This window comes from Manacus candei, unplaced genomic scaffold (assembly GCF_025592945.1).
Source record: "Manacus candei isolate 608988 ecotype Guabito, Panama unplaced genomic scaffold, ASM2559294v1 h1tg000061l, whole genome shotgun sequence".
NCBI lineage: Eukaryota > Metazoa > Chordata > Aves > Passeriformes > Pipridae > Manacus > Manacus candei.
In genome coordinates this window covers 5978751-6003241 of record NW_026138109.1, presented here as the reverse complement: position 1 = coordinate 6003241, position 24491 = coordinate 5978751, and the positions used below count along the sequence as shown (strand labels likewise).

The 24491-nt window shown below is 58.7% G+C and overlaps 2 protein-coding genes across 12 annotated transcripts; both read left to right on the top strand.

The window, feature by feature from the left end:
- Nucleotides 1-1588: 1588 nt before the first annotated feature.
- Nucleotides 1589-15291, top strand: TPM2 (tropomyosin 2). Of its 11 annotated transcripts, none has more exons than XM_051804440.1 (9): nt 1589-1811; nt 2656-2781; nt 9001-9134; nt 10182-10299; nt 10421-10491; nt 11241-11316; nt 11448-11510; nt 11852-11921; nt 14987-15291. In XM_051804440.1, the coding sequence occupies exons 1-9, from the start codon at nt 1698-1700 to the stop codon at nt 15067-15069; spliced, it is 855 nt and encodes a 284-aa protein (XP_051660400.1). In that variant the 5' UTR covers nt 1589-1697; the 3' UTR covers nt 15070-15291. The 11 variants fall into 11 exon arrangements, with proteins under 11 accessions (XP_051660400.1, XP_051660402.1, XP_051660408.1 ...); XM_051804442.1 differs by lacking the exon at nt 11241-11316 and adding an exon at nt 10721-10796; XM_051804448.1 differs by lacking the exon at nt 14987-15291 and adding an exon at nt 13720-14980.
- A 3777-nt stretch (nt 15292-19068) lies between these two features.
- LOC127478585 (gamma-secretase subunit Aph-1b-like) lies at nt 19069-24236 on the top strand. Its single transcript, XM_051804465.1, has 7 exons — nt 19069-19287; nt 20635-20805; nt 21891-21964; nt 22114-22236; nt 22566-22693; nt 22927-23050; nt 23287-24236. Exons 1-7 carry the CDS (start codon nt 19175-19177, stop codon nt 23322-23324), a joined length of 771 nt encoding a protein of 256 aa, XP_051660425.1. The 5' UTR covers nt 19069-19174; the 3' UTR covers nt 23325-24236.
- The last annotated feature ends 255 nt before the right edge of the window (nt 24237-24491 follow it).

The following is a 24491-nucleotide window of genomic DNA, read 5'->3' as shown; positions in this document are numbered from 1 at the left end:
CATCCTTTGGGGGCACATCTGAGGGCTGGCCTGGCTCCAGGGCAACTTCCTGGCTGCTTGCACCATGCCCATCATTGTCTTTCTCCCATGGGCTGAGCCCACGGAGTTGCCCCAGGCTGAAACATCTCGCAGAAAACCAATTATTCTCTCCCGGGAATGATGGGAGATGGCTCTTCCTCCTCCCCTTAGAAGCCGCATGCTGGCAGTTACAGATTCTCCTTGTCCAAATATGTGCCTAATTCGTCAGTACTAATTGTTGCTCTCCAGAGTCCAGCAGTGGCTCTTCTGCTTTCCCCATGAAGCCAGCAGCCCCTTGGTCCTTAGCTGCTCCCATCACTCCTACACCCCCTACCACCTGGGCCTGAGGGCTCCTAGAGAGCCACTTTCTCCAGCTCAAAAAATTTCTGCTCCTCTCCGCTTGGAGCACTGGTGCCGAAAAGTTGCGTCAGTCAAGGGCTGGCTGAGGCCCAGGGGCAATGGGCTGGAGGAGCCCGTGCACCCCTCATGTCCCCATCCCATCCCAGCCTCCCCACGTGCCACACAGCTCTCGTGGCCCCTCCGCCAGTTCCTTCCAGCCCCCCCCTCCGACCCAGAGCCCACCCTGCAGCTGGGAATGTGCCAGAAGCATTTACAATCGTTATTAAAGCACAGGTTATTTTTGGAGGAGCTGGGATTTGAACGGTTTGCATTTTTTTGCCTGTGGAATACAGTTTATTTAGAGCAGAAAGACGAAGAGGGGCAGCGAGCTGCCCACATGCTCTGTGTCACCCTAAAATGCCACCCTCTGGGCTGTGCATGTGCCAGGTGTCCCTGAGAGTGCCAGGGACAGTGGCACTAAGGTGCAAGGCAGCAGGGAGGTGGGTGCCGAGAAGTCTACACAGAGCTGGGGCCCCCTTGCCCCATCAGCAGCTGGATGGGGATGTCAGGGGTTCCATTCACTTCTCTCCTGGGGGATTTTCCCCATGTGGGCAGTGCCAGTCCACTGTGTCCCTCAGTGCAATCATAGCCCATGGTTGCCCCTGAGTGCAATGACAACCTAAATATGTCCCCAAGACTTCAGTGCCTGACATTCCCAAGTGCCATGCCAGCCCTTGAGATGCCCCTAAACCGGTGCCAGCAAGCAGGATCCCTCAGGCCCCACGTTGCAGTGACCGGGCATGTGGTTACCTGTGGCAGTGTCAGCCACGTCATGTCCTCTCGCGTGGGGACTGCTTTGACCTTTGACTGGAGTCAGTGCCACCGGCATACCCCTAGCTCAGTGCCCCAGGATGTCCTTTGCCCAATGCCACTGGGGTTCCCCTGGCACAGCGCTAGGGAGTGTCCCTCAGCCAGTGTCCCTGGGGTAGCACTAGGGCATCGCCCCGAAGTGTGCATCGCCCAGTGCCACCGGGGTACCCGCAGCACAGTGACCGGGGGTGCCCGGCGCCGGGGCCATGGCAATGCCCTCCGGGGGTGCTGCCCCCCCCGTCCCGCTCGGTTCGAGGGCCAGTGGCGAGCCTGTCCCTAAAAGGTGCTGGCGGGCGGCGGGGGAGGCGCCGGGGCCGACCCTGCCCAGCTCGGCCCCTCCCCAGCTTTTAGACGGCGCGGCGGGGCGGGGAGCGCAGTGCCGGTGCTCCCGCCGCTCCCGGTGCTCCCGCCGCTCCCGGTGCTCCGCGTCCCGCTGCCGTCCCGCGCCCCGCCGCCGACCCACCGCCACCATGGAGGCCATCAAGAAGAAGATGCAGATGCTGAAACTGGACAAGGAGAACGCCATCGACCGCGCCGAGCAAGCGGAGGCTGACAAGAAGCAGGCGGAGGACCGCTGCAAGCAGGTGGGTGTCCCGCGAACTTCTCTGGCATTGCCTCGGGACCCTCTGCTCTAGGGGTGGCCAGCCCAGGGGACCCCATTCTGCTGGGTGTCCAGCCCAGAGACTCTCTTCCCTAGGGGTGTCCAGCCCTGGAGCCCCTGTCCTGCTGGATGCCCAGCCATGGGGACCCCATCCCTCTGATTGTCCAGCCTTGGGATCCTCCATCCAGCCCCAGAGACTTCCTCACAACGGTTGTCCAGCCTGGAGTCCCCTGTCCTAAGGATGTCCTGCCCCAAGCACTGTGCCCCACTGGGTGTCCTGCTTGTGGATCCCAATCTAGGGATTGCCAGCCCCAGAGACCTTACTTCACTGGGACCCCATCCCAAGGGGCCTCACCCCCTATAGGCCTGTCCCTAGGGTGCAGCACTTCAGTCCATTTTCCCTGAGCCCTCGCACTGGTCCCCCCAAACATGGCTTATCTCAGCAGGACATCCCAGTGCCACCTCCCTATTCCTGTGCCAGGGAGAACCCTGGGGACTGCAATACTCCCACCCCACTGACACGGATATAGGCGTTCCCTATATCCGAAGATTGGCGTTCCCTAGAGCTGTGTCCCCAAGTCAGGAGCTCTCCAGTCCCTTCACAGGGAGGGAGACCACCCCCCCTTACACCCACCAGGCTCAGGCGTGCTGGGGGGGACAAGAGCATCCCAAAGAGATGTAGATCCAAAGCTGACAGAAGGAGCATGTTCATGTTCTCCTGCTGTGCCCCCACACCCTGGGTGTCCCCAGGAGGAGGGTGGCCATCCCCTTCCAGCCTTGCAGACACCACCATCCGTCCTGAAGCTTGTCCTCTGTCCTTTCCCCAGCTGGAGGAGGAACAGCAGGGCCTGCAGAAGAAACTGAAGGGCACTGAGGATGAGGTGGAGAAGTATTCCGAGTCTGTCAAGGAGGCCCAGGAGAAGTTAGAGCAGGCAGAGAAGAAAGCCACAGACGTAAGTAGGCACGCCAGCAACTCCTCCCCCGTGCGGGCGGGCGCTGGACCTCGGCGGAGGGGGCGGCGGTTAAAGAAAGAGGGGGCCCTTATATGGAAAGCGTCCGAGGGGAAGACTGTCAGGATCCCATTCCTGCGATGCTGACACCGAACCGGGCTGATGGGTCCTGTGAGGGGTGCAGGGGCCAGGCCAGCTGTGGTGGGCAGTGCTGGAGGGGCTGATCCTGTCTGGAGCTTTGCGGGCAGCCGACAGCCTGGCTCCCCAAAGCTAATGGGGACAAGTGTCCAGAGCTGTGTCACAGGTCCCCAGGCACGCACCTCCACAATGCTCTTAGGAGAACTGTGGGGCTTAACAGGCAGTGGCAGAGCAGGGAAATGGTCAAATCTCTTGCTGTGCTTAGCTGCTGAGTGCTGGCTGCAAGGAAAAATGTTTGGAGTGCATGGAAGGGGACTTTGGGTGGGATGTGGGTGCGTGGATTTGGGGTCCAACGTGCCACCTTGTACCCTGGGAAGGGCAAGGCCAGGAAGAGTTTTATTTAGTGCCATGACTGATGTCTCTCCTGGGAAATAGATCCCTCTGGGGAGATGTTAGGAAGGTGTTGAAATTGGCTTGTGCCTGGCCAGGATGAAGGGTGGAACAGCTGTGTGCGGCCACGGGGCCGCTCAGGAATGGGGTATAACGACCTGTGGTGCCACACAGGGTATTTGACACCCTATAAATAAATCCTCCTTTTGATAGTCAGCCCTTCTTTGATGAAAACCAACCCTGGAAACTGGAGGAGAAGCTAAAGGAGAGCCATTTGGAGCACAGCCAGCAGGGCATGGCCAGGCTTTTTAGGATTGAGAAAAAAAAATTCAATCCCAACTGGTTTATGGAGCTAAATGGGGGAGATGTGTCAAATCTCTGAGGGGGACACTGAGGACAGGGTTGACCAGACAAGGACAAGCAGCGGCAACATAAATCCCTGTGGCAGCCCAGAGCCCCTGGGCAGTGGCCAGGGGGTCCCCCAGACTTGTTTACTGATCCAACAGACCTGCCCTGGTTTAATTAGATACTTAACAAAGTAGTTAAAACATCAAAAATCCTCTGAAAGGGCACATTTATCCTGGAATGGGGCAGGCATGCCAAGCTGGTCAGGGTGGCTGCTGTGTGCAGTGGGGTTCACACTGGTCTGATTGGATCTGTGCTGATGTGGGACAGGGCAAACTCAGTGTGGCTGAGAGTGGATGGGACGTTTCCAGTGTGAAACTCCGAGGAAGGGGCAAACGGTGGCACTGGGCAGATGTCAGCTATGGGATGCAGAGTGATTTGCTGCTGACAATGCCATCCTGGGTGGGGAAGGTGTGTTTCCCTGCTCTTGGTCCACAGTGGCTGGGCAAGTCTGTGGGCTTTGACATGGAGAATCCCATACCAGCAGATACAGCAGACAGAAGCCACCAAACACTTCAGGGAAGGGCCAGAGCAGGAGCCATGGTGAAGGAACAGTGTCAGGCTGCAGGCTGGCTGCAGCAGGACTGAGGCTCTATCACCAGCACAGCCACCCCAGGTCCATACCAAAGCCTAGACTGGCTGTACCATGTGTGGGGCTCTGGGAGTTACCAGGTCCATGTGCCAGGGACCTGGATGTGCTGACAGCTCTTAAGTGCCAAGGCTGGTGTCATCTCCTCCCTGGTGCGAGGTGCAGAACAGCTCCTGGCTTCAGCAAGGAAGCACCCCGTGGCTGCTAGGATAGTGCTTGCCTGTGTCTCCATCGCTTGGCCAGGTCAGGGCCCACACCAGTGATCCAGACAGCCTCCTGCCCTTGGCTAAAAGGTCAATGCCTTAAAAGAATAAACACCTGCCCCATTCCAGCACTGTCCTGGCACTGGATGACAGTGCATAAAGGCCATGGGGATTGCACTAAGGAGTGCAAATATGATGCCCCAGGCACTTGAAGAGGGGGCAGATGGTGCCACAGAGCAGGGAGTGCCTGACTCCTGATCAGCGACTCCACAGTGCTGACAGCGCCTTCCCAGCAGCTCTGCAAGGCCACTGTGGTCCCATCACCTCTTGTACCCAAGAGGGACAGCCCATGGTGCCCAGGTCAAGATGTGGGCAAGGGCTGTTGGACACAGTGCAGCTGAGACAGCGGGTTTAGCCAAAACAGCTCCCTCCATCCCCCCACATCCCCGGCAGTGGCCTGTCCCCAGCCACCTCAGAGGAGCCTAGGGAAACTCCAGCGTTCCCAGGCCATGATCCCAAAAGCTTCATCCATGTTCCCGCCCCAGCTGCACTCCCCGGCCAAGACTTTGCTCTTATTTGGTGATTCCCCGAGCTGGTGGGAGGGAACGGGACTCTGCTGGGAAGTGACTGCATCTCGGGGTGGGGCCACAGCAGGAGGCACCTAGCCTGGCCACTGCGGGACCAGAATGGCTGCCCCCCAGTCTGTCCCCCACATGCCTGCAGCCAGCTCATCCCTGCCCCACTGCTGCCAGGAATCCTTGTTTCTGCTCTGGGCCCCATGCCCCAGCTTGGGAGCACTCTTGGCACCCAGGCATCAGACTGGGAATGGGGCAGGATCAGCCGGGACCAAGGCCAAACCCATGGCCAAGCCCAAGGCCTTGTGCTCCTAGGGGACCCACAGCATTGCCTCTTCCAGTGCTGCTTGGCAAGGGGACACAGAGCTGCAGAACACAGACAGCAGTGTGGCTGGGTCACCCCCAGGACCCCTGGCCCTGGAGCTGATGGCAGCTGGTGGGGTCATCCTGGGAACTGACATCCCCGGAGGCAGGTGTGAAGTGCAGTAAGGGCTGCCTGGGAGCTGTCAGAGCTTCTTAAGGGAGGATTGAGTGCCAGCCAGGCTTTTCCTGATGGATCAAGACATGTGCCCCAGCCGGGATGGAATGTCAGGAGCTGGGGGACTGGCCTGCCCTAGAGGACACAGACCCTAGGGCAGCTGGGTTGTGCAGGGGGCTCCATGTGCCCCATGGAACTCTGTAGGGTTGCCAGCCAGGTCCTCACTTGAAGAAGCAGATGCCAAGGGACTGAATGAGATGGATGTTGGGGACCTGGCTGCAGCCCCAGGTACTGCTGGAGGACACCCTGGAGCAGGCTCTGCTTCATACCTCTTATTGACTTTCTACAGGGAAAAGTCTATGACCCTCCTCAGCTCTGCAGCAAGAAGTGCAGAGGGCAGCACTTTGGGAGCACTCATGGATACGCTGCTCCTGTGGCTGCGTGGCCTCGAGGATCAGGCTCCAGCACCCACAGACTCTCTGGACTCTTGGAAATATTTGAATCCATTTTCCTGGGGTCCTCTCCATCGCTCTGGGGGATTTCAGTGGGACTGTACATCCCTGACAGGGGAGCACCATACACCCGGGGCACGGAGGGGACTGCGTACCTGCCTTGGGGGCCACTGTGTGCCCTCCCTGGGTGTACCATGTGTCCTGCCAGTGGGAATTATGCATCTGCCTGGGAGGATGTGTGCTGACTCCGGCTGAGGGGACAGTGCGCTCTGTGTAGAAGCCGCTGTGCATCTCGCCTGGGTGAGGGGCGTGACCCCTGCTGGGGAGGACCACGCGTCCTGCCTGAGGGTCCTCCTTATGTCCTGCTTGGGATGAGGGGCCCTGCGCACCCCTCCCGTTGTGGGAACTGTCCCCTGCCGGGGGTGGGCACTGCGCGTCCTGCCCGGGGGAGCGGCACTGCAGGTCGGTCGGAGACAGCAGCAGGAGAACGAGGAGGAGGAGGAGCAGGAAGGGATGGAGGCAGGGCGGGCGGCGGGAGCGGCCGCTGCCTGAGCGCTTCCTGCCCGAGAAGGGCGGATCCCACAAAGGGCTCGGCGGTGTGGCCTCCCCGCCGGCAGCCCCCGCCATGGCCAGCGCCAGCTCTATCGATGCCGTCAAGAAGAAGATCCAGAGCCTGCAGCAGGTGGCCGACGAGGCGGAGGAACGCGCCGAGCACCTGCAGCGGGAGTACCATATCGAGCGGCAGGCCCGGGAGCGGGTAAGGGCCGCCGGGATGAAAAGGGGGCGCGGCGGAGCGGGGGGCGCCCCGGCGGCTCCCCGGGATGCCCCGGCGGCTCCGGCCCCGCTGCCAGCATCCCTCCCGGCGGGCTGGCCCCGGCCCCCCGCGCCCCTCGCCCCGGTAGCCGGGCTGGCTGCCCGCGGAGCGGAGCGGAGCGCGGGGCGGTTTCGGGGGAGCCGACGGGAGCTGCCACCCAGCTGGCGAGAGCCCCCGGGGCAGGGGGCTTGGGGCAGCCTCCTCCAGCCGCCTCCCTCCTCCGTGGTTCTTGCGCCAGAGAGATGCTGCTTGCCGGGTTCCCCGGGGCTTCCCAGCTGGCGGGGCGCTGGGAGCGGCAGCGGCAAGCCCTGCCTTGGCTCTTCCTGGGATCGGGCGCATCCTGGGAAAGGGTCCACTCCCTCGCAGGCTGGCGTGCACAGCTCAGAATCCCATGCCCAGGATCTTGTCTAGCTTCCAGCGGGCTTTGCGGTCCGGGCCGCGGCAGTCGGAGAGCCTTTATCTCTCTAGCCTGTCCCTTCGTGGGGACAAACCATCCCTTCACACAACCACTCTGGCAACGGGATGACATTCCCAAAAGTCAGCTTGTTCGTGGTTTGGCTTTTTAGTTGTTGAGGCTTTTTATTTTCTTCCTTTCTTTCTGTTTCCTATGCCCACTCTTTCTACATTCTCACCATATCAGGAGCGGCAGAGCTGGGTGCGGTACCCAGGTTGTTGTCACTCGGGCTGTGTGCGGAGGAAATGGCCCCTTCCTGCAGCCACAGATCGGGTTCCCCGGTCTAGGAGCTGCTGGAGAGCTCATGTTCCCCAGTGTCCATCCGGGCAGCTCTGACCCACTTTGGGGGTGATTCCCTGGGAAAAAAAGGCTCCCGACGAGGTGAGGCTGATGATGCAGGCAGAGCATCGCCCTGCGGGTGCCAGTCCCAGTTCCCCACTGGGCAGTCTGGCAAGGGAACAGCTCTCAGAAAGCCCAGAAAAAAGGTTGTTCATGGGGCGGAGGTGACTGTTGTACCAGCTGTGGGGCTGGCTGCCCTCTCAGAGAGGTGCTGGCTGCGCCTGTCCCCACCCTGCTGCCTCCTCACAGGGGATCGAGGGTGCTCAGTGGGGCTGTGCAGGGTGACTGCAGAGTGACAGCCCCTCGCTGCTCCCGTGGTCCCTCCGCTTGGCTAATGTCCCCCAGGGCATTCCCAGGCTGGAGCATGAGGCTGGATGGAGCTGGGCACTGCAGCCAGCCAGTCCTGCTCCAGCCTGTGTATAAGCAGGAGACCTTATCCCCTGTGTTGGTGCATTGGGCTGCTCCCCATGGTGAGGTCTCATTGCCACCCATCCCTTTTGTATCCGGATGAGGTCTTCCTTGCACTATCCCCCCCACTCGGTGGGAAGCGGAGCTGAGAGCTGCTGAGGCAGCGTTTCCCGACTGTGGCGATGGAGCTGGAGGCCTTTACCAACTGGAAAGAGTGCGAGGCCAGGCGTCAAGGGACTGGCAGAGGGCCAGGGCCACTGCTCCTGGCCAGCCCCAGCTCCCAGCTCCCAGCCCTGTGCGTGGGGAGCCTGGGAAAGGGAGGGCTCTGGTCCAGTGGGTCCTGCCAGCCGCATCTTGGCCGAGTGCCAGCCTGCCGAGGGCGACTCGCTCCACTGCCCCCAGCGCTGTGCTGTACATCAGCTGAGGGGGCTCCGTGCTGGATTCAGGCTGTCCTGTTGCACAGGGCCATGGGGGTTCCCGCAGGAGAAGCTCCCAGCTCGGTCTGCCGCCTCTGTAAACAGGAAATCCTCAAGCGGCTCCCGATCTCCTTTTCGGGAGCGAAGCCGCACAGGGCATTCCTCCCCCTGAACTCACTTTTCTGCAAACCCCAAATACCGTCCCTGTGACGGCATGGCTGCCACAGCCACCCTACCCCAGGGACACATGGCCTGTCTCTCCCCAGGGCAGGAGCCGGACATGCAAGGACCTGGTGGAGGGGCTGCACGTGCCAGGCTGGGGTTGCAAGGCTGGGAGAAGCACTAGGGATGGGGATAACTCTGTTGTCCCTATGGAAAGGCAAGGGGATGCATGCCCAGCCATCCCATTCCAGTGCGTGCTGGCTTGTTGCACAGTGCCAAGGGGGTGTTTCGGATTGTAAATGCAGAACTAACCACTGAAAATGCTTTTAAAAGTATATATATATATATTTGTGTGTGTATGTGTGACATGGAATGACTGAGGAGTTTCTGCTCCCCCAGGCTGAGGCTGAAGTGGCTTCCCTCAACCGCCGTATCCAGCTGGTAGAGGAGGAGCTGGACCGAGCCCAGGAGCGCCTGGCCACCGCCCTGCAGAAGCTGGAGGAGGCTGAGAAGGCAGCTGATGAGAGCGAGAGGTGTGATGGGAAAGGACAGTGGGGGTGGTATCAGGTGGGGGTATTGACTGCAAGCAGCCTGCTTAGTTTTGCAGTGAGGTCCATCTGAAAGGACCTCATGTGGTTTATGTTGGTTTTCCTGCAGACTCCAAAGGGAGAGAGCAAAGCCACAACGCAAAGAAGTCCTCCAGGCACAGGCATTCCTAAAAAGACTGAAATTTCCAGAGCATAAAATCCTGATAAAATTTACCTGGTATTTATGAAAACACCAGACTGTACCCGAAGACAGAGGAAGCTAGGAACATATTTTCTTACCCAGAGCAGCCTCCTGTGCTCAGGGTCTCAACAACAGCCCAGGAGGCAACATCTGTGCCTGGGAACTAAGTTCAGATTTGACAACAAAACAGCCTAATTCAAAAGCAGTGCTACAAAGTGTGGGTTGTCCCATCCTTATGGCAAGCAGGTTTCCCGGACAGGAGCTGTGCAGGCAAGGGCACTCAGGTTTGTGGGAGTGCCTGGACACGTCACAGTGTTCCAGACAATGATGTGAGCTCTTCCCTCCATTGGCAAAGACTAGTTTGAGCAACAGCATCTGAGTGAGAGGAGAAGAGTCTGCAGGACTCCCTTCTGTGGGGGTTCACAGGGTTTGGTAACCCTGTTTGTGAACATCACCCAGAATGAGAAAGGCTTTGCCACAGGATGTTCTCTAACATTTCCTAAAGGCTGCTGGCCTGTCAGGCTGTTTTTGTGGAGGTTGTGGCTGGCTCATCTTCAGCTGCACACTTTTTCACCCCTACAGATTGGGTTCAGGACCTGCCTGATTGAGGGCCACCACAGCCACATGTCCTCACTCTGGGGCATAGCCCTGGAGTCAGCTCCACTGTAATTGTGCACAGGAGCATTTTTAGGGTACTGCTAGTGACCCTACTGTGTGGGGTGGCCAGCAAGTGCCAAGCAATGTCCTATGTCTCTGGAGGATGGTGAGGTTAGGGTACAGTGGACAGGCAAGATGTGCAGATGCCACCTTGACCCACGGCAGTAACATCTTTTGGCTTGGTCTTTCCTCAGAGGCATGAAGGTCATTGAAAACAGGGCCATGAAAGATGAGGAGAAAATGGAGCTCCAGGAAATGCAGCTGAAGGAGGCAAAGCACATAGCGGAGGAGGCTGACCGCAAATATGAGGAGGTGCATACCCCCTTCCCCAGTCCTGACCCCCTGGCAGCACCCAGAGCCACCTCCTCGCAGCCCTGTGCCCCCAACTGGGGCAAGCACAGGGCCAACATATGCCTCTTTCTCCCATCAACAGGTCGCCCGCAAGCTGGTGGTCCTTGAGGGAGAGCTGGAGCGCTCAGAGGAGAGGGCAGAGGTGGCAGAGAGGTGAGCAGGGCTCTGGCAGGCAGTGTGCAGGGGTCCCACACAGCCCTTGCCCCAAATCCCTGGCAGCATGGGGATGGGGATGACCCTCCTTGGGAGTGTCAGGGCCTGGCATTGGGGTGGTCCTTGGGATTGTAGGCTGGGGGCAGGGGGGTGCCAACCCACCAGCATCACATCCTTGACCCTGTTCTCTGCTGTCCCCCCACCCCGGGGTGCCCCTCTTTCACCCCAGCCGAATGAGACAGTTGGAAGAAGAGCTGCGGACCATGGACCAGTCTCTCAAATCCCTCATTGCCTCAGAGGAAGAGGTACTGGGGCAGGGGTGCGGGGCGATGTGCAGCAGCCCCCCTCTCTCTGTCGCTGTCTCTCGAACCATGCGAGCCACCTCTCTCTTCTGCACCACTGCCTCTACCACTGGCCTCCCCTCACCTCCCTCTCCAGCAGGTGCAGGCTGGGCACGCTCCTCCATCCCTCCATCCCTGCTTCCCTTGGCAGGGCCGGTGAGAGCCCGGCTGGTGGTAATGCACGAGGTGTCCGTGCAAGGAAGCACAAGGAATGGATGAACAGATGCGTCCCGGCAGCTCCTGCTCGCAGCGGCTCTGCTCCTTGTCCACGTGCACTGAGTCTTCTCCTCTCTCAACTTGTTTTCTCTCTTTCTTTCTTGCTACCCTGTGCCCGTTCTTTCTGCTCCTGCTCTTCTCCTGCCCTCTGGCCCTGCTCCCCCCCTCCTGCCGGCCCTGCTTGGGATGTAGTAAATGTGGTGACCTAGAGGAGGAGCTGAAAATTGTCACCAACAACTTGAAGTCCCTGGAGGCCCAGGCTGACAAGGTAGGACCCAGTGAGGCTGTTGAGGCTGGGTGGAGTGCGTGGGGTGTGGGGGTGCTGTGATCTCCTGCTAGAGTGAAGGACAGATGAAGGTTTCCCCTGGGGCTCACAGGTGCCTGTCTCTGTCTCTGCAGTACTCTACCAAGGAGGACAAGTACGAGGAGGAAATCAAGCTTCTAGGGGAAAAACTGAAGGAGGTAAGGAGTATAGGGCTGCCACTGCATCAGTGCAGGCATGAGTTTGCCACCCTGAGTGGATTTTGACCCCTTTATGCCTATGTCCTCTCACAGTTTCCCAAACTGCAGCTCTGCAGCATAGCAGGTGCCTGGGTCTGGGATGCCCCTCTATGAATCTGTTCTGGTTTAGGGTGTGAGGCTCCATGGGGCCTTTGACTTTTCTTGTCCATTGCCTTTACCAGAGGAGCGCTTGTGGAGAAGGGTACCAGAGATGCAAATGGGGCAGATTTTGAGTGCAGTGCAGCCTGCACCGCCCCTGCGGTGCCCTGCAGCTCACCCTCTCCCCACTGTGCTTCCCACAGGCTGAGACCCGGGCGGAGTTTGCAGAGAGGTCTGTGGCGAAGCTGGAGAAAACCATTGATGACCTAGAAGGTAAAATGTCCCCGCCAGCCCTGTGTTCCTCTTTCCCAGGGCATCACTTGGCCACATTGTGCCCCTGGTGGGGCTGGACAGGGCTTGGCCAGGGTGAGGGGGTGGGTAGGGGTTCAGGGAGGTGGGAGGCTGGATGCCATGGTGTCTGGTGCAGGAGTGCAGAGCTGGGGTGTGGGCTCTGCCCTTGGGTGGGGAATGGGGTCACATCTATGCCGCCTGTGCCTGCATGCTCCTGCTGCCCTCAGCCCGCCGCTCACAGCCACTCTCTCTCTCCACCTTGTGCCCCCCACTCTGCTCCACCATCTGCCCCCTGCCTGCTCCCACCTGCAGATGAAGTGTATGCGCAGAAGATGAAGTACAAAGCCATCAGCGAGGAGCTGGACAATGCACTTAATGACATCACCTCCCTCTGAGCCCCCTGCTGGGCACCAGCACTGCGCCCCTTCCCCACCTGCCTCTCCCCTCCCCAGCTCAGCTACTTGCCTGCCTGACCGTCCCACCTCTCTCCCCACCCTCTCTGTCCTCCTCTGTCCTTCCTAGCCTGTGCCTGTCCGTCGGCTCCTTTGGGACAGGAGCCGGCCCAGGGTGTTCCCGCTGTACCCCTCTTTGGGGAGACAAGATGTAGGTGCTTAGAACTGTTTGGTCAGGGCAGGCCAGCAGCTCCATGGAGTCCTACATGCTGGCTGAATAGTGCCTGTGTAGCAGGTCTGTGCCATGGTATTGCCCAACAGGGATCAGGGCTGTGCCTAGAAGCCTTTTGCTCCAGCACCTCCCTCCTTGGCTCCCCAGCAGCAGAAGCACTGGGGACCCTGCAGCTCCGGGGATGGGGGGCCATCTCCCCCCCACATACTCCCAGCAAAGCCCCTCGGTGCTGCTTGCTGGCCCCAGGATGGGGATGACCTGCAATGGGGAAGCGGCACCTCCACTGCCAAAGCTCAGGCCTGGGGGATAGAGGGTTGGGCCCGACTGTGCAGTCACCTCCTTCCCTGGCAGGCAGGCAACCCCCAGCTCCTCCCTCACCCCGCCTTCTGTCCTTTGCACATTGCTCTTCAGTTTGCATCTCATGACTTTTCTTTAATGTTCTGTCCCTTTGGTTTAATGAGTTGGTTTCAATAAAATTTCAACATTGGTTTCTCCTTTGTTTTCTTCATGCCACTCTATCCCTCATCTCCTGCCTGTCTCACGTGGGTCCTGTCAGCGGTGTGGTAGGAGGTGGTTGCAGGCAGCTCGCGGGACCCCCGGGGTAACCATGGCTGAGACCCGAGAGGCTCCTGCACTGCCAGGCTGAGTGGAACAGGGCCCTTTGTGCTGACCCCAGTCACCCTCTGGCTCTCATACACAGCTTTCCTCATCTCATGCCATCTTCTCCATGACTCTTTTGGAGGGAAACACGAGGGTTAGACCTGGTCCTCTCCATTCGCTGTCTCCACTCCCAGACATTTCCTGCAAGCAGCAATCTCAGCCCTGTTATGTGTCCTGCATCACCTTCCCTTGGTGAAAGAGCTGGTGCTACCCTTCAGCAGTGATCTCTTGTGATCCCTAAATTTGTCCTTGATACCCCTCCTCTTTCCTCACCACCATACTGTGCCCCAGAATCCAGTTCTCAAATTGACGGATCTACAGACCTGTCCCTGCGCCAGTACTGGTTTGCCTCCTCCTGCCAGTCCAGCTGGTCTCTGCTGCTAGCTGGGCAGCTGTGGTGTTTCCACTGAGGGCTTTGGGGAATGCTGTCTCTTTTCACTAACTCGCTTTTTTCTCTCTCTTTCCTGTGCTGCGTTGACGTCTCCATTTTCTCTAGAGCGCTCTCAGCAGGAGGCCGAGAAAAACCGTGTTCTCACTAACGAGCTGCGGGTCATCCTTACTGAACTTAACAACTGAGCTGCCCAGAGCTCCTGGCCCCGGCCCAGCCTCCCTGCCCTGTTTTGGCCAGGCTGGCTCAGGGCTGGGAGCCCCTACCTGCTCCCCACTGGTGCAAGGCGAGGTGTGAAACCTTGGCTAATCCTCACAGGGGTAACTACCCTGCGTGGGGGGGGACAGGAAGCCCCTCTGGAGCCTGATTGTTTTTTTTGTGGGAGAGGAATAAGGTTTTTGTGATGGACTGGGGTGCCCACTTGGTGATGGCTGTCCTCTGGCATCAGCCTGGCTCTGCCAGGGAGGGAGGTGGTGGTTTGTATCGCTGCTTTCCTCCCCTTGTCCCAGGAGTTGATGGGCAGCCTCTTCCTCCTCACTCTGGTCACCCCAAAATGTGCAAGGAAGATCCTCTCAGAAAGGGGTCCCTGCAGGGTGCCAGGATCGCTGGGATAGGAGCTGGGGACCCAGCAGTACCCACTGACCCAAACTTGGGGCAAAGGACAGGGAAGAGACCAGCAGGGTGCACTGGGAGATGGGGCTGGGTAGGCAGAGCTCTTGTTCCATCCCCATCTCGGGGGAAGGAGGATGCCATTTGGCAGTGAACACCAGAGGAGGCTGCCTTGGCAGCGGGCTGCCTGGCAGAGCTCATCCCTGTAGCCTTGTTAGCTCGGCTCCTTATCTTTCTGTTATCGTCTCTGCCTGCCCTCCCAGGCTGTTATGAGGTTGTTGTCTCACTCCTTTTCTTCCCGGAGCACTGCTGGGTCATGCAGCAGGCACTGGCTCTCCGCTTTCACTGGCAAAGGGTTTGTGCATGTGCCCACAGCCAGCCAGTGCTGACGCCTTGGGGCTGGCCAAGTAATGGTCCTCACCGGCGGCACGTGCGCTGCAGAGGGCTCAGCCATGGGCCACGGGCACCGTGGGAAGATGGAAATGCTGAAGAGCAGCAACTGCCTGCCCCAGTGACCAGTCCTGACTGGCCTGGGTGCCCTGGCAGGTCCCAGAGCGGCTGGACTCATCCCTGCCGGAGATAGGGTGGTTTGTGTGGACTCTGCTCCACCAGGAATGCCCCATCCGGCTGGAGGCCACTGCTGTACTGAAATGTCTGTCTGTGTGCGTGTGTCTGTGCTTGGTGTGGTGTGTGTGGGTCCGGCTGCACCTGGGTACCCTTGGGTTGTGTCTGTGTGTGTGTGTCTGGGTGTCCCTTGCATTCACAGAGAGCCTGGCCAGTGCCAAAGAGGAGAACGTGGGCATCCATCAGGTCCTGGACCAGACCTTGTTGGAGCTGAACAACCTCTGAGCTGCCCTGGAGAGCCCCCATCCCTCTTCCCTACCCAACACGTGCACCTCACTGGCATGCTCAGGACATCATCAGCTGAACTGCATCTTGGCCAAATCCACACATCCATTGAGAAGGGAAGCCCTGCAGCCTTACAACATGGCTCAGGGACATCTTGTCTGTGCACAGCCTGACTGGCTCTGTCCTGTCTTCATGTCCAAATATTAAAGCAGTTTGACAAGATGGCTGGCTGCATTTGGTCCTTGTGGGCGGGCACAGGCACTGGGAGGTGGGGTGGGGGTCTCCCTGCCCAGTTCGTGCAAGGAGGCTCTGCAGGGGCCCAAGTCCACGGCCAGCATATGGATATTCTCTGTGGCTGTGGGGGGCTCAGAATGATAACATGGCTGTGTTTCCTCACTTCCATCACTTCCTTGGAATGCAGAGGAAACCTCTGCATCTCAAGCTCAGTCTAAATTCATCATCCTCTTCAAGTAGAGAGTGATAGACTATGTCACTGGCATGCCCCCTTCCACATTCTGCTTGCTATCTACTTGGCACCTGGGGAAGCCACAAGGTCTTTGACCTGTCCGTGGAGTCTGCTTCAGGATTCCTGTGTATGACACTGAGGAAACATACAAACACATGACCACGCATGCACATGTTATTAGTTATTGGGGTCTGCTCCATGTCTGGGATTAGCTGCTCACCCTGTGTAGCAGTTGCATTTTCTATTACCCTTGACTGAGGGATAGCTGTATAAGCTAGCAAACATCAATGCAGCAGACAACCACTTCCCAAAGTGTTCAGGAAGTTTCCTCCTGGCTTGCTATATTTTCTCCAACACAAATTGAAGAGAAGCCAGATGTGTCTCATCGCTGTCACCAAAACAGGCTAGATTTCCTGGGGATGCCCAAAGTCATGATCTAGTCCTGCCCTTCGCTTTGGGCCCCTCCATGATGTGTGCCAAGCCCTGTTGTCCCACGGCACCCAACGGATATCCCTCTAAAAGCACAGCCACATACTGACAGGAAACACAATTCATGCTGACCCCTTGTCGAGCCAGGCCATCGCCCCAGCGAGCGACCGCCAGGGATAGCTTTTGTTATCTGCTTTCCTTTATTTGCTGAGCCTCTCAGCTCAGGAAAGGAGGGTGGTGAGATCGCATCTCTTTCCTGCCCAGGTGCTGCTGGCCTCCTGCCCTCTCCCTGGCCCAGCAGTTTTGTGGTTCCAAGTCCTTCTCCAACAGGTAAAAAAGCTCCCTGCGCATTGGGTGTTCGTTTTCTGTTCATCCTCCAAAGGGTGCAAGGCCTGTCATGAGCTGCAGCCTCCCACCCTGGACCTGGGCAAGCAGGAGGGGAGGACAGTACACACTGTCTTGGACTGCTGAGCTGTTCCTGTGCAAAGGCTGGAGCTCCTCCCTGGGTCCCCCTTGTTTTCTTGCAGTGCATCAGCTGAGCCACTCTGTTGTTTAGTCAAAGCACCTTCCAGGTAGGGGATTGTCTGGTTCCAAAAAGAACCAGAGTGTAAAATCACCTTTTCTCTGGAAGCCTGCACCCTGTGCTGCAAACAAGCCTGCCCTGTGCTCTGGTCAGGGTGCGTCCTGGTGCCCAGCCTCTGTCGCCTTCCTGCTGGGACAAAGAGCCCTTTCACACCCACTGTTTTTTCCCCATTAGCTGCTGCTGCCTCCTGGTTTGTACCAGTCCATCTGACTTAACCATTTACAACCCTCTGCAAGGGCTTTTTTGTTCCTTTGAACTGTCTGTGGTTTGGCAATAATATCCTGATATCTGTTCCCAGGTGATGCTCTGCCCGGGAAAGACATGAGCCATTTCGTGGTTCAGCAAAGCTTTGCCCTTCCTCCATTCTCCCACCCATCTCCTTCCCCCACATGGCCCTGCAGAGAGAGAAGGCAGCCAGGGAAAGCCCTGGGAGGCTGGGGAACCGTGGAGCAGCTGGCATGGGAGCTCGACCTAGAGGCATGTCCCCCATGTGCCACAGGCCCACGCTGAGGACTGAAGCGCCTGTCCTCTCCTCTCTTCCTCTATCTGCACATCTCCCACTGAATTTCAACCTTTGGATTTGTTTCTCTTGGCCTGACAGACTGAACATCTCCCCAAAGAGCTTTCAGCCCTGTCATGGGCTGCCACCCCATTGATAAACCACCCCATTAACCTCTGGCAGCCTTTCACCTCTGCCCTCTGCCCCAGTTTTCTTGCCTCTCTGGCGTCTCATTTCATCTCCAAATCCTTCCTGTTCAATATCCTTGAACTACACGCTGGAGGGGGAGGACCAGACAAAGAATGTCTGAGATATTTTGATATGTTGAGCTGTGCAGAGCCAGGCACAGACCACTGTCACCCCTCAGTCCCTCCCTGCATTTACAGCTTGAGAGATTGGGGTGAGGTCCAGAAGAGCCACGTTGTCGAGCTGTGCAGGGTTTGTTGCAAGGCTCTGGGGGTTTTCAAAACAGGTCAGGCAGCCTGAAGCCAAGTGTCACACAAATCCCCCTTCTCCCTGTTCCCAGATTGATATTAGGGACTTCTCAATGCCAGCAGAGGACAAGGCAGCTGGAGGGAAACATGGACACCAAAACCACGTGGTGCTGTCTCATTTCCATATGAGTTATGAATGCCCCACATGCAGTGCTTGGTACTGCACTACACACTGGGGCTGTGCTGCCTGTGAGGGAATGTGCAGTGAAGGAGGATGTGGAACCCCTGCTCCACATGCTCAGGGGGGGTTGGGACCAGCACTGGAGCACCCCTGCAGCAAGACAAGCCTATAGCAGGGTGACAGGCAGCAAGGGACCCTTGGGGAGCATTCATTGTATTGGTTTAGTAGTTGCTGGCCTCAATGTTGATTACTTGTCTTTCAGAGCAAAAGTAAATAAAAAGCACTTGTTCTCAGGGTTCTGTTATGTGATGCCTTTCTTGCAGGATGTCTTCTCTATGTTGATGTTTATTGTCCTTGTGGACTGGGCTAGGATCACCATCTTGGTGCACTTCACAAATGATTTCCTCTGGGCCAGGTGGTCTGACTCTGAGCTGTTTTGCAAAGAAGTTATGAAACCTTAGGCAAACTTGTGCCCCATTTCCTCCTCTGGGATCCCTTTTGCCAGGGCATGACTTGGCCCTGCAAACCCCAGCGATCCAGCCAAATGCCAGTAGTGTCCCTGGAGCGAAGATCCAGCCTCCAACTTGCTGGGTGCAAGGGCCAAGGAGTGGGCTGGAGGGGCAGTGCCCCAGGGTTTCCCAGGTTCAGGAGAGCCCTCTGTGTGCCACACCGGAGTGCTCTGCTGCGGATTGTGCCTCTCAGGAGCAGGGCCATGAGTATTTCATGAATAGATGCTTTGAGACCCAGACCCCTCAGAAGCTTTGAGCCTGGCTGCAGGTGTGCCGAGACAGGCACGGGGGCCAGTTCAGCACCTGCAGAACTCGACATCCAATGCACTTGTCCGAAGTCTTCTGGGAGAAGAAAGCGTGTTGCATGAGGGTGTGGGTGTCAGTAAGTGGGAGTGGGTCCCGAAGTCCCTTTCTTTGTCAAGTCTCCTTTGGGTTGAACACACAAGTGGAGGGAACACAGACTCACAGAGCCATTGAGGCTGGGACAGCCTGCACACCCCAGCCCTGGTCCCTGGGTGGCCGTGGGGACAAGGCCAAGCTCCCCGGGTACAGACTGTGTTCCCACACAATCACAGGATGCCCCGAGCTGGAAAGGACCCACGGGGACCATCAAACTCCAGCTCCTGCCTCCTGCACGGGACACTCCCAACAATCCCACCACGTGCCCGGGAGCGTTCTCCAAACGCTCCTTGCGCTCTGTCAGGCTTAGCGCTGCGACCCCTTCCCCGGGGAGCCTCTTCCAGCGCCAGACCCAGCTCCGCGCTCAGCACCTTCTCCCGATATCCCACATTCCCGCCCGCGCGCCGTGACGTCACAATCTGATCCCGCCCACCGCTGTCAGGCCACGCCCCTCCCGGCGCGGCCCCTGTGGCCGCTTCCGGCGGCGGCGGCGCGCGCAGCCGTGACGTCACTGGCCCCGGAAGGGCGGCGGAGGGGGAAGGGCCGCCGGGCCCGTCCGGACCGAGCTCCGCGTCCCGTGTGTCCCGGCCCCGTGTCCCGCCGACATGACGCTCGCCGTCTTCTTCGGGTGCACCTTCATCGCCTTCGGGCCCGCCTTCGGCCTCTTCCTCTTCACCATCGCCCGCGATCCGCTCCGCATCATCATCCTCATCGCCGGGTCAGTCCCGTGGTGGGGGCGCTGACGCTGCTGTGGGGGCTGATGTGGGGCCAGGATCGGTGCCGGGAGCGGTGTGGGGATCACGGGGCACAGGGACCAGTGCTGGTGCTGGTACCAGTACGGGTGTGACAGGGGTGCTGGTACCAGTATGGGAGTGAAAGGGGTGGTGGTACCAGTGTGGATGTGACAGGAGCACTGGTACCAGTGTGGATGTGACAGGAGCACTGGTACCAGTGTGGATGTGACAGGAGCACTGGTACCAGTGTGGATGTGACAGGAGCACTGGTACCAGTGTGGATGTGACAGGAGCACTGGTACCAGTGTGGATGTGACAGGAGCACTGGTACCAGTACAAGTGTGACAGGGGTGCTGGAACCAGTACAGGTGTGACAGAGGTGCTGGTACCAGTGTGGGTGTGACAGGGATACTGGTGCCAGGATGGGTGTGACAGGGGCACTGGTACGAGTGTGGGTGTGACAGGGTGATGGTCCCAGTGCCTGTACACGACCAGTATGGTCCTGATGGGGCACTGGTACCACTGCTGGTGCTGATACAACATGGGTGTGATGGGGGCACTGGTACCACTGCTGGTAGTGGTACCAGTATGGGTGTGATGGGGTGCTGGGACCAGTGCTGGTGCTGGTGCCATATGGGTGTGACAGAGGTACCAGTATGGATGGTACCAGTATGGATGGTACCAGTATGGATGTGATGAGTGCTGGTAGCATGAGGGGCATGAGGCATGTGACTGGTACTGGCTGAGGCACCCTCATGGGACAGTACCTGTGCTGCTGTGGCTCAGTGGGGTCACCAGTATTCATGCTGGTGCTGTTCTTTGCATGACAGGAGCACCAACATTGTTTCTCTTACTGTCACAGCCATCGGTACATCATGGACACCAGTACCTATAATACCAGTACCAGTGGAGGGTTGGGAGTGGTACTGGTGCGTGTGTGCAGCTGGGGCACTGGCACCAGTATCGCTGGGACCAATAGGGTGTGGTACTGCTGCTGGCATGAATATGATCCTGGCACAGGTGCTGGTACTGCTTTGAGCACAATAGGGGCACTGGTGCCAGTTCTGGTGAGTGGTGGAGCAGGAATGCAGGCACAGCACAGCATTGGGACCAGTACAGGCACCACCTGCCCGGCACTGGGACCAGAGCACAGCACTGGGACCAGTACAGGCACCACCTGCCCGGCACTGGGACCAGAACAGCGCTGGTGCTGGTGGGAGAGCAGGCAAGGCTGGGGCACAGCTACCATGCCAGTACCAGCACAGCGGGGTGCAGGATGGTCCTGATGGCCCCGGCATAGCCCCAGTGCCAGCAGGCTCTGTCTCTTGCAGGGCTTTCTTCTGGCTGGTGTCGCTGCTGCTCTCGTCCCTCATCTGGTTTATCGCAGTGAAAGCCAGCGACCCGCGGGATGAGCGGCTGCAGAAGGGGCTCCTGATATTTGGGGTGATGTTTTCTGTGCTGCTGCAGGAGGCCTTCCGCTTCCTTTACTACAAGCTCCTCAGGTAATGGCGTCTCCCCTGCTGTGCCAGTGCTGCTGGATGGTGGTCCTGGCCGTGGAGGGTGTCACATGTTGTCTGGGAGCTCCTGGGCTGGGGGCGATGTCACATGTGGCACCAGTCATCTCGGTGCTCTCTGGGAGTGCATGGGTGGCACCTGTTCTGATGTGTTGACCTCAGTGGGTCTCAGGTAGTGGAGCAGAGCAGCCCTAAGGTCTGGAGGACTTGGTGCCCGGACCAGCCCGGGGCACAGTCTCAGTGCAGCCTCGGCAGCTCCCGGCCTCCAGGGTGCCACTTGCTTGGAGTGCAGGGTTTGTGCTGCCAGCTGAGCACATGCTGCACCCTGTCCTGTGTGTGGACAGATGGACAGACACTGTGCTGGGGCTGTGCAGACAGGCATGGGCAGGTAGTGCTGGGGTCGGCATCTCTCATAACCCCCAGCTTTCCCGGGTGGAAGCTGGGAGCAGGCCAGGGGAGCTGGGGCTCGCAGTGCTCCCTGCGGCAGGGCACTGTTGGAGGCAGGCAGGCAGAGGGTAGCAGTGCTCCACGGAGCAGCCTCTGACACAAACCACTGCTTGTGGATCTCCAGATCTAAACTCTGCTGCCCTCCCCGGGCTGAGGAGCTGTCTGATGTGCTCACCCGCCACACCTCTAGCTGATAAAAATTATGAAGCCTCTCCCAGTTTCTCTCCCCAAAGAATTTTTCCAGCTCCTTCCTTGTTTGTCAACATCTTTCTTGGAGTATAAATGCAGAGATCAGGTGCAGCCTCCCTTGCCTGCACTGGAGCTGCTTTCCATGTGGGGGTGCTGCTGCTTACCTTACACCCGATGTCCTGCTCACCCCAGCCCTGCTCTGCTGGGCTGGCTGGCACCCACATTCCTCTGTGGAAAATCTTTCTGTGTGGCTTCACGTGGTGTTCACATGTCTGGTTTGCCTGGTGGTACAAGTCACACGGATGTTCTCCGTGGTGGATGTTGCAGCTCGAGGTGGGGAGGTTACCAGGAGGATGACATAGTACAGACTGAGTACTGCACCATGCCTCAGGAGATGGCTGGGCTGTGTTGGGCTCCACTGTGCTCTCACCCCACAGGAAGGCTATCGAGGGGCTGGTGGCCCTCAGTGAGGACGGCTGCTCCCCCATTTCCATCCAGCAAATGGCATATGGTGAGTGCTGTGCAGAGCAGGGCACCCTGACCGCAGGGCTGGGCGTGGTGCTGGGAGCAAAGGGAGATTTCTCATGCCAGAGCTGGCTGGGAGGTGCCTGGCGTGGCCCCTAGGAGGCTCAGGGCTTGACAGTGTCCCTGTCCTGGCAGTGGCTGGCGTGGGCTTTGGTCTCATGAGCGGCGCCTTCTCCATGATCAACCTGCTGGCGGATGCGTTAGGGCCTGGCACTGTGGGCATCCATGGGGATTCGCAGCTGTACTTCTTGACCTCAGGTGAGTGACTGGCACCCTTTGCTCATGTCTCTGCCCCACTACAGAGGCAGCAGAGCCAGGGGGGATGAAGTTTTCCCTCCATGCTGTCCTCTCCATGCTACACCCTCACCCATCTGAGCCCCTGTCACATCTGTTTGTGCCAAACCCTTCTTTCTGTCCCCTGTGACCCTCCCTGCTCTTCTCTCCCATCTCTCCTCGAGTGTGGGAGAGATGCTTTAGCTCCTCCCAGTCTAGCCCAACATTATCTCTACTTCCCCATCGTTCCCCAAGCCTGCAGGCCAGGTTAGGGTGGGCAATTCCCTGATGACACCTCTCTGTGCTCCCTGCAGCTTTTATGACCATGGTGCTGATTTTCCTTCACACCTTCTGGGGGATCCTCTTCTTCCATGGCTGTGAGCATCGGCGCTGGTGGGAGATCGCGGCGGTCGTTGTCATGCACCTCATTGTTTCGGGGTCGGTGAGTAACTGGGAGCAGAGCTCTGCACCAGGACCTGTATTTGGGGTACTGGTCCCCATGCTGGGGGGAAACAATCTTTGGCACTAGCGAAGCAGCTGGCCCTTCACAAACCAAATCCTGGAGTTGGTGTCCTCTGTCCCACTGCACTCGTTGAGGCGGTGACACTGCCACACATCCTATCCCTCCCCCTCTCCTGCCTGCTCACCCTTCTCTTCTCCTGCCTCTCTCCGCAGTCATTTTGCAACCCCCTGTATGTGGGCAGCCTGGTGCCCTCCTACATGCTGATGGCTGCTGCCGCTGCCTGGGCTTACCTACTGTCGGGGGGATCTGCGCAGAACCTGCGGCGCTTCCTGCTCTGTAAGTCCTGCTCCGTAAAGGGCATAGGGACACCGTGGGTCCTGCTGGGTACCAGGACTCATGCTGGGATGGCAGGAGGTTGTCCCTGTGGCTGGAACAAGGACATCATCCCCTTGTCTCCCAGACAAGGAGAAGCAAGTGGTTTTTGGGGCCACAGTCAGGTTGTTGCCTCTCCTGGGAGAAGTGGAGTCAAGTGTTTGGTGAAAACTGACCCCTTCTCCTCTCGGTTCCTGCAGGTTTACGGAGCGGAGCCAGCCCCCAGCCAGGATCCTGAGGCCCTGCAGGATGTTCCTGTCCCCAGCCACCCCTGCCCTCCCCTCCTATCCTGGTGGCAGGATCAGCCATCACCTTCTCTGCAATATCTTTTCTCCTGGACTCGGGGACCCTGGCCAGTCCCAGCAGGGCAGGCGCTGGAGTCCGGCTGTGGCAGCCAACCTACCAAACAACCAGTGTGGCTGGGACTGGCTCACTCCAACGCCCCTTTGGGAGCCCCCGTAGAACAGCTCAGTTTTGGGGGGCCTGACTCCACTGGCCCTGCCGTGTGCTCAGCCCCAGTTAGCTTGCCTGTGAAGGATGCTACCTTGGACTGCTGGAGTCTTGAGCCCAAAGAAACCCATCGCTTCTCCCCCCGCCGCCGCAGGCGTGGTGCCCCCCATACCCGGGCGGGGCGCCCGCATTGCCTCCTTGCTGCAGGGTGGAGGAAGGGGCTTTGCAAAGTGCTGCCGTGCTCTGGCTCACGGCTGACCCTTGTGGGGCTCCTTTCTCCACCTCTTTGCCCAGTCTTGCTACCGCAGGAGCCACGGCCCAGGCGCTCACCTGTGGTAGCGCAGTGAGCTGGTATCTTGGTACAGCAGGATGGTGCTGGGGGACCCAGGGGTACTGAGAGCTCACAGGGTGGGAGGAGAACGGGGAGAAGGCAGTATCCAAAGGGCCCAGTGGACATGGAGGGTGGTGGAGGGCTTGGGAGGAGATGCAATGCCACAGCTGTTGCCGGCACAGATTTGGGAGAGGGTTCAAGGGACCATTCCAATGGATCATTGCCCTCTCCTGTTCTTGGGGATTTTCAGGCGGGTACCAGCCCTGATTCTGTGCCACAGGGCTGGGAGGGAGAAACTGCCATCGGGCTGAGAAGGCAGTTTTATCCATAGTGGGCTTTTATACCAATAAAATTAAGTACCACAGAGAAGTGAGTGCTGTGTGTGGCCATCGGCACTGCCCGTGTGGGGAGGGTACAAGCAGTGGTGGCAGTGGCTTATGCTGGTGTGACTCAGGGAGAATGGTCTGGCAATTGCAGGCCTCATGTGCCTGGAGGGCTTGCTCCTGCTCTGTTCATCCTAACAGGGGTTAGGCTCTAGGTTTACAACTTTGAGATGGAGGCTGCTGAGGGCTGGAGTCTACAGGTTCCTCTCCTCTCCCAGGCCTTGGTTTTGCTGCTTGAGCC

Coding starts and splice junctions, on each gene's coding strand:
- TPM2 (XM_051804440.1), top strand. CDS start 1,698: ATGGAGGCCATCAAGAAGAAGATGCAGATGCTGAAACTGGACAAGGAG. Junction 9,135..10,181: donor GCAGCTGATGAGAGCGAGAG/GTGTGATGGGAA, acceptor GTCTTTCCTCAG/AGGCATGAAGGTCATTGAAA. Junction 11,511..11,851: donor TAGGGGAAAAACTGAAGGAG/GTAAGGAGTATA, acceptor TGCTTCCCACAG/GCTGAGACCCGGGCGGAGTT.
- LOC127478585 (XM_051804465.1), top strand. CDS start 19,175: ATGACGCTCGCCGTCTTCTTCGGGTGCACCTTCATCGCCTTCGGGCCC. Junction 20,806..21,890: donor CTTTACTACAAGCTCCTCAG/GTAATGGCGTCT, acceptor CTCACCCCACAG/GAAGGCTATCGAGGGGCTGG. Junction 21,965..22,113: donor CATCCAGCAAATGGCATATG/GTGAGTGCTGTG, acceptor CTGTCCTGGCAG/TGGCTGGCGTGGGCTTTGGT.